The 15,610-nt window shown below is 45.0% G+C and overlaps 1 protein-coding gene across 1 annotated transcript in view; it reads right to left on the reverse strand.

Moving 5' to 3' along the window:
- Positions 1–2,177: 2,177 nt before the first annotated feature.
- The window catches only part of RCOR1 (REST corepressor 1), a 191,038-nt gene continuing 177,605 nt past the window's right edge, over positions 2,178–15,610 (reverse strand). The window contains exons 8-11 of the mRNA XM_015418469.1: positions 11,257–11,334; positions 9,480–9,537; positions 5,307–5,536; positions 2,178–2,620 (exon numbers count right to left, since the gene is read on the reverse strand). Coding sequence (XP_015273955.1) covers positions 2,579–2,620; positions 5,307–5,536; positions 9,480–9,537; positions 11,257–11,334 — 408 coding nt within the window. The 3' untranslated portion in view covers positions 2,178–2,578. The remainder of the gene's footprint in view (positions 2,621–5,306; positions 5,537–9,479; positions 9,538–11,256; positions 11,335–15,610) is intronic.

Genomic DNA, 15,610 nt, shown 5'->3' on the forward strand with positions numbered 1-15,610 from the left:
TGGCAACCCTAGGTGGTGGAGAATCACTATGGGCTATTGATACATGAGCTTATTAGGAATGCTCACTGAAAACCGACTACCAACCAACTGCCAGGGTTTTGTAGCCAAAGCCACCAAAAAGGATGACAAATCCAAGCTTGTTGTTTTCACGCATAATGGAAGTCCCCCTCATCCGAGAGCTTCAGAGGTATACACCTTTCGAAATCCACTGAAATCAATGGGTTCAGAAGGGCATAACTCTGCTTAGGATGGCACTGTAAATCTCCACTACTGTCATCAACTTGTGTAAAAAAAAAGTATTCCTGTTCCACTGAAGGTTCCCTATGTATAAAGACACTAATGTAGGGTGTAAGAAATAAGCTGTTGTGCTTCACCTCATATGACCACAGTAGAAGAGACTGGCCACAGCCAACACTACCACACAATTTACCTCAGGAATCCAAGTTATGACTAGTCTCTGTCCCCTTCCCTCGATGTATTTGTTGTTTGGTAAACAAAATTAAAATGAATGATGTGTAAACTTTGATCAATTTAATTGGTAGTTGAATTGGCCAAAGTTTTAGTTAATAGGTCTATCTGCGTGTGCCCCCCACCAGTTTTAATTACTGAAGGCAAATTTTAATTAGAGGGATTGCCAGCTGAGATTGCACACTCCTCATATTTGCAAGAGTTACTGCCACAGGACATGACAGAAGGCTTTATTTGTTTTGGGGAGGGACCGTGGCTCAGTGGTAGAGCATCTGCAGGGCATGCAGAAGGTCCCAGGTTCAATCCCTGGCATCTCCAATTAAAAGACCAAGGTAGTAGGTGACTGGAAAGACCTCAGCCTGAGGCCCCGGAGACCCGCTGCCAGTCTAAGTAGATAGTGCTGACCTTCATGGACCAAGGCAGCTTCATGTATTCATGCATGTATTAAGTAGTTAACCTTATACTTCCCTTCAGTATCTAAAAAAGGCCCCTGGCACTGAGGTTTTGGGTGATAATTAGATTTATTTCACTTTGATTGCCATGTTAAAAACAACCAGATCAGCCAGTTAAAAATATAAAATCTTAGCTCAATGTACACTGTTATTACAAGGTGACCGATGAAAATATTTAAGAACACCACATTAGATGAAGGGCCTCTTTGGATGTTATGCAGGTGATGTGGGGAGAGGGGTCTCCTGTGCTGCTGAGGAGAGACATCTGATGTCACACGGGAGGAGTCCTTAGCATTACCCACTTCCTAGAAATGGCAACGACTGTGTAGCCATGGCAGCCCTTTCCAAGGGCCTAGGCCGCTTGACATTCCCTCAGTGCTGTGGCATTTCTTACTCTACAGTGGTCTGTATGTTGCTGGAAGAACATCAGGAAAAGGTTCTTGGTACTGGTGGATAAAAAACAGGGCTAGAAATCTTGGGTGCCTCCTTTGGGCAGGCCTATGTTAAGCTCTAAAAATCCCCATTCAAAACGTGTGCTGTGATGTCATGGCTGAACTCCCGTCGAGGTGAGCAATCTACCAGACAGAGAACCCCTGCAGCCACCATTCACTTCAATGGGGCATAAACTCTAAACATTAAAAAAGAGAGAGGCATACATGGTGTTTTGTTTTTTAAAAAAAACACAAAAAACAGAAAGCTGAATTTTTGTCTTAATCCCCTTAATGTTCTGGTCAAGGATTCACCTGTGTTGGCATTCAGAGATTACAATACAAGTACCCTGAATGCCATAAGGTGCTGTGGGTGCGTGGGTGTGCTGTGGGCAGATTATGTCAAAGCAGATTCCAGGCCATGCATTCCTTTTTGCACTAAATAAAAAAAACATTACAAGAATCATTAACAACCATTAAAAAAATCACAACCAATTGGTGAACTTTCTAAAACAGAAGACAGCCACGAGAAAAAAAACCTAGATGTGCCAGAAATCAAAAGAGGCTCCCAGGTCTGAAATCTCATTTCCTGACCATGTCCCCCCCACCCCCGACTTCAAACTCTCCCATCCCCCCTCCCCCGGCACCTATATAATGCTTTTCTGGACAGAGAGCTCACTTATTTAAAAAAAAGAAAGAGGGTCACCTCAGGAGTAATGATTACATTAGAAAATAAGCAGAAACCACACAAAGCCATGAAAACACGAACGTCCTAATTGGAGTAGCTGCTGGAAACACCCGCTGTAAGCAGGTGACTACTTGGCAGGGGGAGGCAGTGAAGGAGGAGGAGAGTTGTCTGAATAAGGCCGGTACATCTGACGTAGATGGTTCGAGGAGCAGCCGATGCTCTAGGCAGGATGTCGACGAAAACGGAGAACCCATCCCGGGAAATGCAGGAGCATAACATGGAGGCAGTGCAGAGGAGCGAGGAGAAAATTAAGGCAAATGTAGCGCAGGACCGGGGGTGTGTAAGGGGGAGGGTCTTTGCCTTTAGTTCAAAATTTGTTCTCTGTCTCTTGCTCGCTCGCTTTCTCTTTTTTGGTAATAGCTGCTTGTCCACAGAGATATGATGCAGATGGCCATCTGAGGTTTTGCTAATACCTGATATTGTGGATAACACAGTAGTCAAAACAAAAGAAAAGAAAAAATTGTTCTCGGCTACCTGAGTTTTCATGACGCAGATGGGTATCTGACATCCAAGACAGGAGTAGCCTGGAAGAGAAAAGAAGGAACCAGTTGGAAGAGACCTCCAGGGTCATCTAGTCCAACCCCCAGCACAATGCAGGAAATTCACAAATACCTCCCCCCACCCACAGCCCCAGTGACCGCTGTTCCACATCCAGAAGATGACAAAAAAACCTTCAGGATCTCCAGCCAAACTGGCCCCGGAGAAAGACTGCTTCCTGACCCCAGCATGGCGATCAGCATTTCCCTGGGAGTGTAAGAAAGGGCCACAAGAACTAAGCACTGATGCAGTCCTTCCTGCCCTCCCTCTCATAATCTGCCTAAATTCACAGAATTAGCATTGTTGTCAGATGGCCATCTAGCCTCTGCTTCAAAACCTCCAAAGAAGGACAATGCATGTGGAGGGGCATGTGGTTTCATTGTGACACATTTTCCTACTCCCAAGCCTCTTTATCCATCCCCAAACAGGGAGATTCTCACAGGAGCAGATATGTCGATAACCAGGACCAGGGCTTTCTTGGTGGCTGCCCCATCCTGGTGGAATGAGCTCCCAGAGGAGATCAGGGCCCTGCGGGACCTTTAACAGTTCCGCAAGGCCTGTAAAACGGAGCTCTTCCACCAGGCTTTCGGGAGCTGCCACCACCACCAACAGTGAACAACTAACAGCCGAATGAGAGAGGGCCCTGGAGCCCTGGAACTTCTACCATCAGCCTAAAGGACCTCAATCACTGCAAGGACAATTAAAAATGAGCACTGCAAGCTGACTGTGAGTTAAGAACACTGAATAGTGGCTGCCACCATCAAACAAACGACGACGACTACTAGCACTTTATTATGGTTTTAGAATTGTTTTAATTGTAACTTATATTTTAATGTAACTTATCCGTTTTTATGTAAGCCGCGCTGAGCCGCCTCTGGCTGGGAGGGCGGGGTAGAAATTCGATAAATAAATAAATAAATAAATAAATAAAATATGGTTCCCTTTTTATATATAGGGATATACAAAAATCTGTGCACGAGGAGGCACAAGTAATAAATCTAATAAATAATTACTTAAAAACAGAGGTCCCAAGACAAAGTTGCCTTCTAAAGTTGCCGGCTATCTCAGGCTTGTCATTAGGGATGCTGGCCGCCATGCACTTATGAAGACTTAACAACTTGATAAAGATATCAATTCAAAAACAGGCCTGTCAAGGGACTTATTTTTGGCTGTTAAAGTGAATGGTTTTCTCTGTCCTTACAGCATAAGAAGATGGCTCGGTCCCTTTAAGACGGTATTGCAGCAGGGTTTATATCCCGCTTGTAATTGTATGTCTCTTAATGTAGTTATACATTTTTGGACTTTATTTGCACTTTCCTTAACAGATTATCTTATAATACCATAAATATTTTTTGCAAAAAACACCCACCAGATTCTGTTTACACTTTTCAAGGTTGCTTTTGTATGTCTGGTTGATCTCATTACCAACAACCTTCTCCCTGCTTGTTTGCTTTTTGTTTTTTTCTAAATTATAGTAAGCAGGCTGCGGGCCAACTTTTGGCACCACCAGGTCGTACAGTTTAACCATTTCCTGTCAAAAGAGTTAAAGGTCATCAAAGCGTCACTACCTTGCTGGCAAAAGACAACTCTTGGCTCCACTCGGTATCTGACCATTATCACATGCAGTTAACTAAGGGATAACTTGATAGTGTCCTATAAGTACTAGCCAAAGGAAATCCAAAGCAGATTCCTCTGTCAAGAAGACAAGACATTCATGTTTGGATCCAGCAATCTGCAAATCTTCCCTGTGTTCTCTCCTCTTCAGCAGTCCTTTCTGATCCCAGGAAGGTTTATTCCTCGGCTTGCAGGAGTCCACATAGGCTAATATTTAGGTTATTATATGTTTTTAAATATATATCCCGCTTTTCTCCTGATCAGCGGGACTCAAAGCAGGTTGGGAAGCTGAAATGGGGGAGAGGAAGGGCGCAAAATCACTCTCTCCTTTCTTTTGTATCGTCATCTTAATTTAATTAATTAGTTTGTTTATTTGATTTATACCCTGCCCTCCCTGCCAGGGCAGGCTCAGGACAGCTTACATAAAATCCAACAAATAAAACGACAATTATAAATATAGCCATAAAAACAAGACTTAAAGTGCTAGTTATCAGCGCCTGGCGATGGCGAGGTAGTAATAGCAGCAGACAAACTAGAAAATACAGTCAAGCAGTTGTTATTACAGTTTGGCGAAGGGCAGGCTATTGATGGTGGCACTGGGTACAGGGTCTTAGTTGTTGGGTGCGGCTCCTTAACTAAAGGCCTGGTGGAAGAGCTCCATCTTACAGGCCCTGCGGAACTGTAAAAGGTCCCACAGGGCCCTAGTATCTTATTTTACTTACTTCATTTGTACCCTTCCTTTCTCCCCAATGGGAACCCAAAGCGGCTTAAGCTGTTCTCCTCTCCTCTGTTTTATCCTCACAACAACTCTGTGAGGTAAGTTAGGCTGGGAGAGTTAGGACCAACCCAAGGCACCGAAGTGAGTTTCCAAGGCACGAGTAGGGGTTTTGAGCCTAGCTCTCCCAGATACTAGCCCGACACTCTTAACCACTACCCCACACTGGCTTAGAGCTGCTACAGGGAGGGGAATATGAGAAAGGATCCATGACTGTCAGCCCTTTCCACTGATGGATCACTGGATTCATCCCGGAGTTCTACAAGGGAGAGAGGGCGACCTACCTCATCTTCCTCTTCAGACACTTTCATGGTGTTATCCGGCAATTTTACAGGCTTCTGATTGTTCGTCCCGTTCATCTCCTCTTTCCCATGCTCTGCTTCCCACTCCTGCAGGACTTCATCTATGTTGAAGCGTCGCCGATAGTTTACAAAAAAGTTTTTCACTTGCACCACGGACTTGTTCCCAATCACGTCGGAGATTGCCTGAACGTCACGGCCGTATTTCCTGATTGCTAGAAAACCAAGGGGGAAAGGGTGGTGAGGCAGGACACCACAGCCTTCATGTGTACCCTTGTACACATGTGTACATGCTCCAAAGCAATACTCCCTCTTAAGTTGTGGGGTCTTGTGAGCAAAAATTCTACTTTGTGAGCTACTGGCATTAAAATTGTGAGTGACTTGGCTACTGCATAACTTAGTTTGCTCTGGAGCCATCCTTCCTGAGCTGAGACAAAAATGTGTGAGCCGGAGGCTAAAAGACTGTGAGCTAGCTCACACTAACTCAGCTTAGAGGGAACATTGCTTCAAAGATAAAACCAGAGGGAGAATAACACTAAACCAGGGTTCACTTTGCCGGGACTCTGTATCTCATCAGAATGAAAGGAGACAGGAGGGCACGGATCGATATGAAATTAAGAATGGGATAACTGAAAAACAAACTCTCTGTTCCGGTATTATCTCCTCCCCTCTGAAGTTTAATATAACACTGAGAAATGGGCTTATAGCTGACTATATTTTACAGCTTACAGCCCCACCATTAAGACGTTTCGACACTTTACCATCTGTGGTCCTTTATGGTAGATTTGCAAATGTCCCCTACCCTTAAAGGACCTGTCTTTGAAGCAGCAGGAAAACAGAATCGATTACCCACATCTTGCTTAGTTGTGAATTCTACGATAAAATATGGGATGTCCTAATCAGCCCTCTTTTGATCAATAGGCATGGCTGTCCAGAAGAGAGACTAGTATCCTTCCTTCTATTAGATCTCCGCCCTCATATCACCTTGGCGGTGGCGAGGTTTTTATTGCTATGAGGGTCCGAGAATATAATGTTAAAGCTCTGGTGGAATGACTGCCTTTGTATATTTAAAATCTGTGGTTTTTATGATGCTGGATTTTTCCCCCTTTTTTAATCTATGTCAATGAAGGTTTCGACTGAGTGACTGAGTGGGATATGTTTGCCCCAGTGGATCTACAATGGTGTAAATGGAACATGCCAACTTCATCACAATTGTCAAACCACAGTATGCAACCCAAAGTTTCCTTATAATCAGGCTTATAAGTAAAAGGTTTTATTGTTTTATGGTCCGTGGTCTATTTCGCGGGGATTTTTAGGGTCCTTACTAAATGGTTGTTTTATTGTTTTTATATGCCCTGCTTTTTTAATGGCTTGCTTTATTTTTATATTGATAATTTATTATATTTTTATGGTATTGCTTTTATTTCTAAGCCAAGTTGAGTGTAACACTGGAAAGGCAGCATATAAACTCCCTAAACAAATAAGAAAAGCAGATTAATCGCGTGATTAAAAAAAATAAAAATACAAATGTTCTGCATCATCAGCTGCCTCTGTGTCAGGACCCTGGATGTCCTACCTTGGTGGTCTCCCAATCCAAGTACTAACCAAGGCCAACTCTGCTTAGCTTCCAAGATCTAACAAAATCATGCTAGCCTGGGCTATCTAGGTCAATACTCAGCTTTGTAAATTGTGTAAATTCAGCAAACTTTATATGTTTTGCATAATGCTTTCCACTTTTGCTGGGAGATTATAAGGAACTGTGGTATAGCGAAACTCTACTAGTCTTCTCATTATTTCACTCCTTTTCTAAGGAACCTAAGGCAGTGTACATGTTTCTCCTTTCTCCCTTTTATTCTCATAACCTCTTTGCAAGGTGGGTTAGGTTGAGTAAATTTGGCTGGCCCACGGTCACTTTTTGTTGCAGAGTGAGAAAATGGAACTTGGATCTCCCTAGCTACACCACCAGCCTGCCTGGCTACACCACCAGCCTGCCTCAGCAACAGTGCAATCCTAAAAAGATGCTTTCCAATGAGTTAAGCCCCGCTAAGTAAAATGGGACTTATTTTCTGAGCAGATCAACTTAAGACTGCTCCTTGAATCTCCTCTCCAGCAACTAAGACCTCACCAGGTTGCTGTCCATACCCTCAAGACCACCTTCACAGGTATAACAACTACATACTTGCTTTTTTCTAAACAAAACCCAAAATGGTTGGGAATGCTGAACACCCCATTTTGCATCCCCATGACCATCCCTCCAATATCCGGCAAACAGATAAAGCCGCAATGATAACTCTGCTTGCAAACCTGTAGCAGTATTTGTAGTTGTTGCTGGAAGTCTTCGACCACAGGAAGGGAGGTACATAGGTGGGTCTATTACTTTCAACAAAATACCTTTCATCTTACCAGCTAACAGGTCACAAGATTCTGCTGTCACAAGATTCTGCTGACACACACACACACACCCGCTATCACTAGAGTCGGAGCTCTGTGGAAGCCCTGCCACCGTGACAATCTCTGCCCAGTGGAGCAGCTGGGGTCTCAGCCTCTTGGGCGGGGGAGGGGGGTTACGCCACCACACCCTCACACCACACCCTCACACTCCTCCTGGGTCGCTAGCCATCTCTCTCTCTGGGCGTGGCTCTGCAGACCTCAGGGCCGTCCTCCCCGACCTGTCCTAGCTCCCTCCTTTTATACCCTTTCCCACTCCCAGCCGCTCCCCTTGGGCCCGCCCCCGACTCTCCCCCTTGTTGCCCCGCCCCTGCACTTAACTGGAGACGCCGGGCCTTCCCGCGGGCAGGTTCTCTGCTCCGGGTGCTCCCTCCCCCATGGAGTGCAGGTTAGGCTTGTGGCCAGGGCTGGGATGCCGGGCCCAGAAGTGCAGGCGGGCCCTTGCGCCGGGCCTGTGGCCTGACGCGGTCTTCTCCACCCCCTAGTGGGGCCTCCCTTCCTCTACCTCACAGCGGGTGGTTTCAGAGTGGCGTAGACTGCTCAGCATCTCCCTGCCCGCTGTGTCGTTGTCCTGCCTCCTTGTCTCCTCTGGTCCACGTTCCCCGGGCTTCTAGGTGAGTGCAAGGTCGGCCCCAGGTGGCGATTTTGGGGTCAGTGGAGAGGGAGTCCCATCATCGGGACAAAGTGCAAGATGTTTCAAACTGCATTTGGCATTTCACCAGTTAGTTGTTCTGGATGACTCTGGTCAAAGCATCTAGGCATCTCTAGTTAACTTTCCTGTATCAGATCATCTAATTCCTGGCAAGAGGTATACCCCAGTAACATCTCTGGTTTGTTATTGGTACAATATACAAGTGAGAATCACTGCTTACATTTTAATCTTTTGTTAGAACATAATTAGTCCGCATCTATGCCAAGGGAGGAGCTGTTGCATCATGGGATATCCTCCATCTGAGCAATGCAGCACATGTAGGGGGATCCAGACAACTTTCTCACTATTTATTTATTATTTATTTAAGTTTATATCCCACCCTTCCCAAATGGGCTCAGGGTGGGTAACATCAAAATGCATAGCAATCAACACCAAATTAATACAATTAAATCTAAAAACAGCTAACACCAGAAAAACAATTATAAGATCGTGAGTAAATAATTCAAACTGCTCCCCCAAACCAGACTGATGGTACTGGAGTAATACTCAAATATTTCCAGGACTCCACATGGGCAGATGGTCAAGACAGCCTCTACACAGGGCAGCCTCTATACAGGGAGGCCAATTATTTGGGTGTCCACCACCTCAACTAAAAGCTTGGCTGAACAGCTCCATTTTACAGGGCCTATGGGACTGTAATAAGTTCTGCAAGACCCTGATCTCAAGTGGGAGCATGTTCCACCAGGAACTAGTGGAGGCTAAGTGGACATCCTTTGGGCCAGGGATAACCAGTAGATGTTGATCAGTGGAGCGCAAAGTTCTCGGGGGGGGGGGAGAATATGGGGAGAGGTGGTCCCTTAGATATGCAGGTCCCAGGCTGCTCAGGGCTTTAAAGGTTAATACCAACACCTTGAAACAGATCCATTACTTAATAGGTAGCCAGTGCAACTGGCGGAGAAAGAGGGAATTTTTTAGCCAAGAGGGAAGTTTTCTGTCATGAAACAACAAAGGGTCACCCCTTCCTTGCCCCACGTAGGAATCGATTTGTAACTGCATACCTTGCACAGCAAGAAGCTGCTCGTCTGTGGTCCAGCGCGCATTAAACTTCTGTGTAACCTAAGTGTCACCAAAAAAAAAAAAGGAATCATCTACTTAGGCAACAGGCCTGCCTTCAAATCCCAGCCTGACAACTGCATACAAATGAACAAACTGCTTAAGCTGTAAGAGGGAGAAGAGTAATTTGTTAAACAAAGACTGCATTAATCCGTCTCAGCAAAAAGAACAGTTAAATGGCAGAATCCATTAATTATAAACTCTGGTGTTGACTGGCTGAAGGGAAGGAAGGAGAAGAGGAGGAGGGGCCAGTCAATCTGAGCTGAGAGTCAGAGGCCTGGATCAACCCGGTTTATCTGCCAAGCCCAACCAACCTCCAATCTGCTTATGACGACTTATGGGTTGCAACCAATGCTCCCTCTAAGCTGTGGAGTCCTGTGAGCAAAAATTCTACTTGGTGAGCTCCTGGCATTAAAGCTGTGAGCAAGCGATTTGGCTACTGCATAAATCAGTTTGCTCTGGAGCCCTCCTTCCTGAGCTAAGGCAAAAATGTGTGAGCCGGAGGCTAAAAAACTGTGAGCTAGCTCACACTAACTCAGCTTAGAGGGAACACTGGTTGCAACCTAGGAATCCCTTCTGCTAATGGAGGTGACTGCCTCTGATGTAAGGAGAACGTTCATCAGTCAAGGTCTCCTTGAGCCATGGCAAGAAGGCAGCATCACGAGAGGAATGGAGTCACCCGATTCATCTACAGTATCAGAACCACACTCAGGCACAAATGAATCTGCTTCATACTTTAGTCCAGGGGTCTCCAGTGTGGTTCCCGTGGGTGCCATGCTGCCCACCAACACCTTTTCTGGTGCCTGCCAAGAGTTTTTAGAAAGTGGGAGAGGCCAGATGGGGTTTTTTTTGCCCAGCAAGGCTTCTGATTGAGCGCTGGAGGTTTGACTGGCTCTACGGATCATTAAACATGTTGCTATGGCAGCAGCGGCCAACACAGCCCAAGGATCTTCACTGTGTGACTGAAGGTAAGCTGTGGCAGCCATTTTGTGGCCTGTGCCCATCACACTGTGTCAAAATTCCAAAGTTGCCTACAGGCTCAAAAAGGTTGGGGACCCCTGCATCAGTCCATCTAGGTCACTATTGTCTACTCAGACTGGCAGCGGTGCCTCAGGGTCTCAGGCAGAGGACTTTCACATCACCTACTGTTTGATCCTTTTAACGGGAGATGTCAAGGATCGAACCTGGGACCTCCTGCATGCAAAGCAGAGGCTCTTCCACTGAGCTACAGCCGTTCCCCACTGATATTTAGCATTCCACACTTGTTATGTGTGTATGTGTGTGTGTATGCACTCCCAAGTGCTGAAATTGCTTTGTGTCTATTCTCTGTGTAATCCATGAAATGGCGGATAAAGGAAGAGAACTTGTTTAAGATCAGGCCACCAATTCTGAGAGAACACACCAAGTACTTTAATGGATCAGGCTGATTGTATCACAGTTAATAAGACATCCTATCCTTCCTCTCCTATGCACAGACCCTACAGGGGTGCCCAGTATAGGAGCACACTGATTATGCAGTTGCAAGACTTACTCTATCATGGTTATGTTCCAAGCAGCCAAACTCTCTCACACAAAGAGTTTCAGATGCTCTTGGGGCACAGTCACTGATCTTGGTGGTGCCTGGGGCCTCTAGCCAGTAAGGTAAAACTCGCTAAAGTTCCCACAACCCCCACACCTTTATAGAAGATAAAAGCACAGCGCTCCACTTGTATATAAACTTACCTCTGGCAGCCTATATTCTTCGATCCCCCCTTCAAGTTTCTCTTTCAGAGCACTGTTTGTTTGCTTGATATTTTGAATCTGAAAAGAAAGGTTTTCTATCAATGTGGATAAAAGCAACTAAAAATAAAAATAAAGCAGCCTTTTCTTTCAGAAAATCACCTGCAAGCTCTGATCGGCAATTTTCTGTAGCACACTCTCCTTCCTGGGGGGTATGGGGGGTGAGGCAGAAGCAAACGTGGAACTTAAATTTTGTCACTGCTGTTCCCTACAGAGCTGAAACACACCTAGGGAATGATGAGGGCTTAAGGAACTGAAGAGGTACACCTGCTCAGGTTCTAAGAGAATCGTTAAAAGATTGAGGTATGTCAGGATGATTTCAGACACAGATGAAAGGGCATAAGGCCCTGAAGGGAATAACTGGGGAAGTGTGTTCAGGCCTTTGCCCTTTATCTCAAGAATTTAAATACAGACATGTAAAGTGCTACTGAGTGCCTGACACACAGGGACCTGCACCTGAATGATTTACGACAGGACTCTCTTTCCTACAGCTCCTCCATGTTTCTCCTCACCACCATAATCTTTGATGTAAAAAAACACCACCTCTTTTAAAAATTATTTTCTGCACTATAATGCATTGGAAGAGCTCTGACTCATGAAAACCTATCCTGGAATAAACTTGGCTAGGCTTTCTCCCCCCCCCTTTTTTTTTGTTTTACTTTGTAAAATAAAATTTTAAACATCACTCCATGTTTTAAACTTAAAAGCCAACTAGAAAACATGGGAACCCAATCTCGAAGCGTATTGTGCAGACTGGCAGTTTCAAGACGCAGCAGGAAACCCGAGGCGACAATCTGCAGTATTCACTGCGTTCAATGACATCATGGCATGGCGCTTTTAGTTCAAGAGACAGTTACAGTTAAGGAGGAGAAGTGGGTTGCCGGCACACAAGTATTAACTTCTAGTTTTGAGCTCAAGAAGAGTTGAAAGCAGCAAATCAAGAGATTATTTGTTATGCAGTGACATAAACAGATAATTCCAGTAGTTTTTCAATCAGTGTTGTGGTTCTGCAGCAGCGGACAGATTTTTATGAGTTTTATGCTCATGAAAGATGTCTTTTTACACGTTTCTGCTATGTTTTTTTAATAATCTCATTGGTTTGTTCCTCTTTCTGATTCTTCTGATTTTTTTGTAAGTCGCCTCGGGCCATTTTCTGAAATGACGGCATAGGCATTTTCTATGTAATTAAAGAACAGAGTCGGCACCTGCCAATTTTTTAAAATGTTCATTTTTCATTTCCAGTCACTCACAAGGCCTTCAAAATCCACAACAGAATTCTTCACTATCGAAGAGATTAAGAAGCAGGACTGAGCCAGATCTATTATTTGTAGCCATAGCCGAAACAGACTTGAAATCCAATATGAAAACATCATGAAATGAAGAAACAATACTGATTCTGTTTCCAGAAATGATGGTAGAAGTGGCAACAGTTCTGGCATCAACCAGCCTGTAATACTGTGCTGGAACTGAATCTTTGGCTGGTCCACCAAAGTCCATCTTGTCTACTCGAGACTGGCGGTGGCTCTCCAGGGATTCAGACTGAGGTTCTTCACATCACCTCCTATCTGATCTTTTAAACTGGAGGTGCCGGGCATTGAAGCTAAAACCTTCTTCATGCCAAGGAGATGCACTTCCACTGTGGCAGAACATCTGCTTAGCATGCAGGAGGCCCCAGTTTCAATCCCTAGCATACCTAGTTAAAGGGGTCATCTGGCAGGTGATGAGAAGGACCCAGGAGAGCCACTGCCAGTTAATGGAGACAAGACTGACCTTGATGGGCCAATGGGCTGATTCAGTATAAGGCATCTGTTCATGCATGGAAGCCACAGCCCCACATACTTATTTAGTACATTTGTTTTGCACTCTTCCTCTATCTAAGGCACTGGTTCTCAACCTTCCTAATGCCGCGACCCTTTAATATACTTCCTCATGTTGTGGTGACCCCCAACCATAAAATTATTTTCGTTGCTATCATAAGACCATCGAAAATTTGCGTTTTCCTGCGGTCTTAGGCGACCCCTGTGAAAGGGTCGTTCGACCCCCAGAGGGGTCGCGACCCACAGGTTGAGAACCACTGCTCTAAGGAGCTTAGCACTGTACACATCATTCCTCCAATTCATCTTTGCACCCACACTCTGAAGTAAATTAGGCTGAGAATGAGTGACTGGCTCAAGGTCATCCAACGAATTTCACCAGAAAGCAGGGATTTCACTAAACTATGCTGGTATTTATTCTAAAATTGTATCCTTAGCAGTTTAAGCTGTACAGCATGGATAGTGTATTCAGATCTAGAAACTGGCTCAAAGAAAAGGAAGCAACACTGTAAAGTACCTGTAAGAAGAGGTTATAGGTAAAGCATGCCATCAACCTCGCGGGGTTTTCAAAGCAAGAGCAGAGGTAGTTTGTCCTTGGCCTTCTTCTGCATAGCAACCCTGGACCTCCTTGGTGGTTTCTCATCCAAATACTAACCAGGGCCAACTCTGCTTAGCTCTGACATGATTGGGCTAGTCTGGGCTATTAGGCTGCTTCAAGAAGAGGCATACTCCTCTGATGGAAAGAGAATGATCCCTCTACAATAAAAGAATACAAGCATGGACCGCTTCAAGAGGGAACTGGATAAACATATGGAACTTCAGTGGCTATTAGCCACAAGGTTTAGATAGGAACTCTCTGGGGCAAGTGATGTTCTCTATTCTTGGTGCTGGGGGGGGGGGCAACAGTGGGAGGTCTTCTAGTGTCCTGGCCCCACTGGTGGACCTCCTGATGGCACCTGGTATTTTTGGCCACTGTGTGACACAAAGTGTTGGACTTGATGGGCCATTGGCCTGATCCAACATTGGCTTCTCTTATGTTGTTATACAATGCATGGGTAAAAGAGGCATGGGTACAAGACGGGTGTAGTTTCTAAGACAGTACCTGCCACCTGTAATTTTGGGAACCTGAAACACTTGAAAACTACTGCCCGACTGAGTCACTTGAACTGCTCTGCCCAGTAAATGCTTCCATTTGAGGATCCCTGCTTCCAAATGAGAGGAATTCAGAGAAACATAGTTGTTGCAGATTTTCCAGGCTGTATGGCCATGGTCTTGGCACTGTAGGACCTCATGTTTTGCCAGCAGCTGTGGCTGGCATCCTCAGAGGTATAACACAGAAAGACAGAGTACTCTCTGTGTCAAGGTGAGAAGAAAAATGGTAGGCAGGTAATTTATATTTACTCAGGAAGGTGGGGTAGGGCTGAGTCATTATCTTGTAGGAGTTCCCCAGGCTGTGAAATGCTAATAGAGGAGCTTTCTTGAGGAGGTTCTTTTGCATATGGATTGGCTGTTGAAATTCTAATCTTATCTGTAGTGCTATTGGAAGAACTAGAGCATTTTGTGTTTTTCAGGCAGAAAACCATGCCCTTAAGCTCTCTTCTTTCCTGTTGAAATTGTGTTTATATTTATGAATTTCAATGGCTTCCCTGTGTAATCTGACATGGTAATTGGATGTGTTGTCCAGCCTTTCAGTGTCTTGGAATTAAACACTGTGTCCTATTTGAGTTATGTTCACCCACTGCTGATTTTTCAGAGAAAATTACCAACATGACCAGATAACACTGGGGAAGGAACACATCCTTCTTCATAACACCTATGGGGAGGGAAAACAGCTGGTAATGAGCCACACTAGGAGGGGCTCATGTCTCCCTTGGCAACAATTCACGCCTGGCACAAACCTCTCTCAATCCAGAAAGTCAATTTGCCTGGAAAAGTAACTCCTGCATTTGGAGAATCACCTTCAGACAAAACACGTGAAGGAGAAAGAGAGACCTCGTTTGCTGCATAAGAGCAGTATGGCAGAAACCATGTCATACGCTCTGGCCTCAAACACATGGAAGTTTGCTACCCCACCCCCAAGACTGAAGTGGGGTGGGGACACTGACCTAATACAAATGCAAAACAATTCTCTAATATGAATGTCCTCCAAAAAACAGAGAGAGAGAGGCAAATTCATTCCAGAGGACATAGTTTGCAGGCTCTAATTTATGGAAGTCCACAGTAGCATCTTGGGAAAGAGACAGGAATCTGGCGAGCCCGGCTCTGTTCCCTTCTGCACTGTAAACAGAAAGCCAAGCTGAAAAATAACTCCGTTCCAGCACACGCTGCTCAGCGGACAGCTTCTTAATCAAGTCTCATCCTGATGTGAAACATCTCATCCAAACTATAAATCCCCCGGGGAGCCAGAAAATTGAGACCGATGGCAGCTCCTCTTTTTTTAATTTTTAAATGCATTGGATGATTAAAAATAAGCTTCATTTTGT

Source organism: Gekko japonicus, unplaced genomic scaffold, assembly GCF_001447785.1.
Source record: "Gekko japonicus isolate JY-2015 unplaced genomic scaffold, Gekko_japonicus_V1.1 scaffold93, whole genome shotgun sequence".
Classification (NCBI taxonomy): Eukaryota; Metazoa; Chordata; class Lepidosauria; order Squamata; family Gekkonidae; genus Gekko; species Gekko japonicus.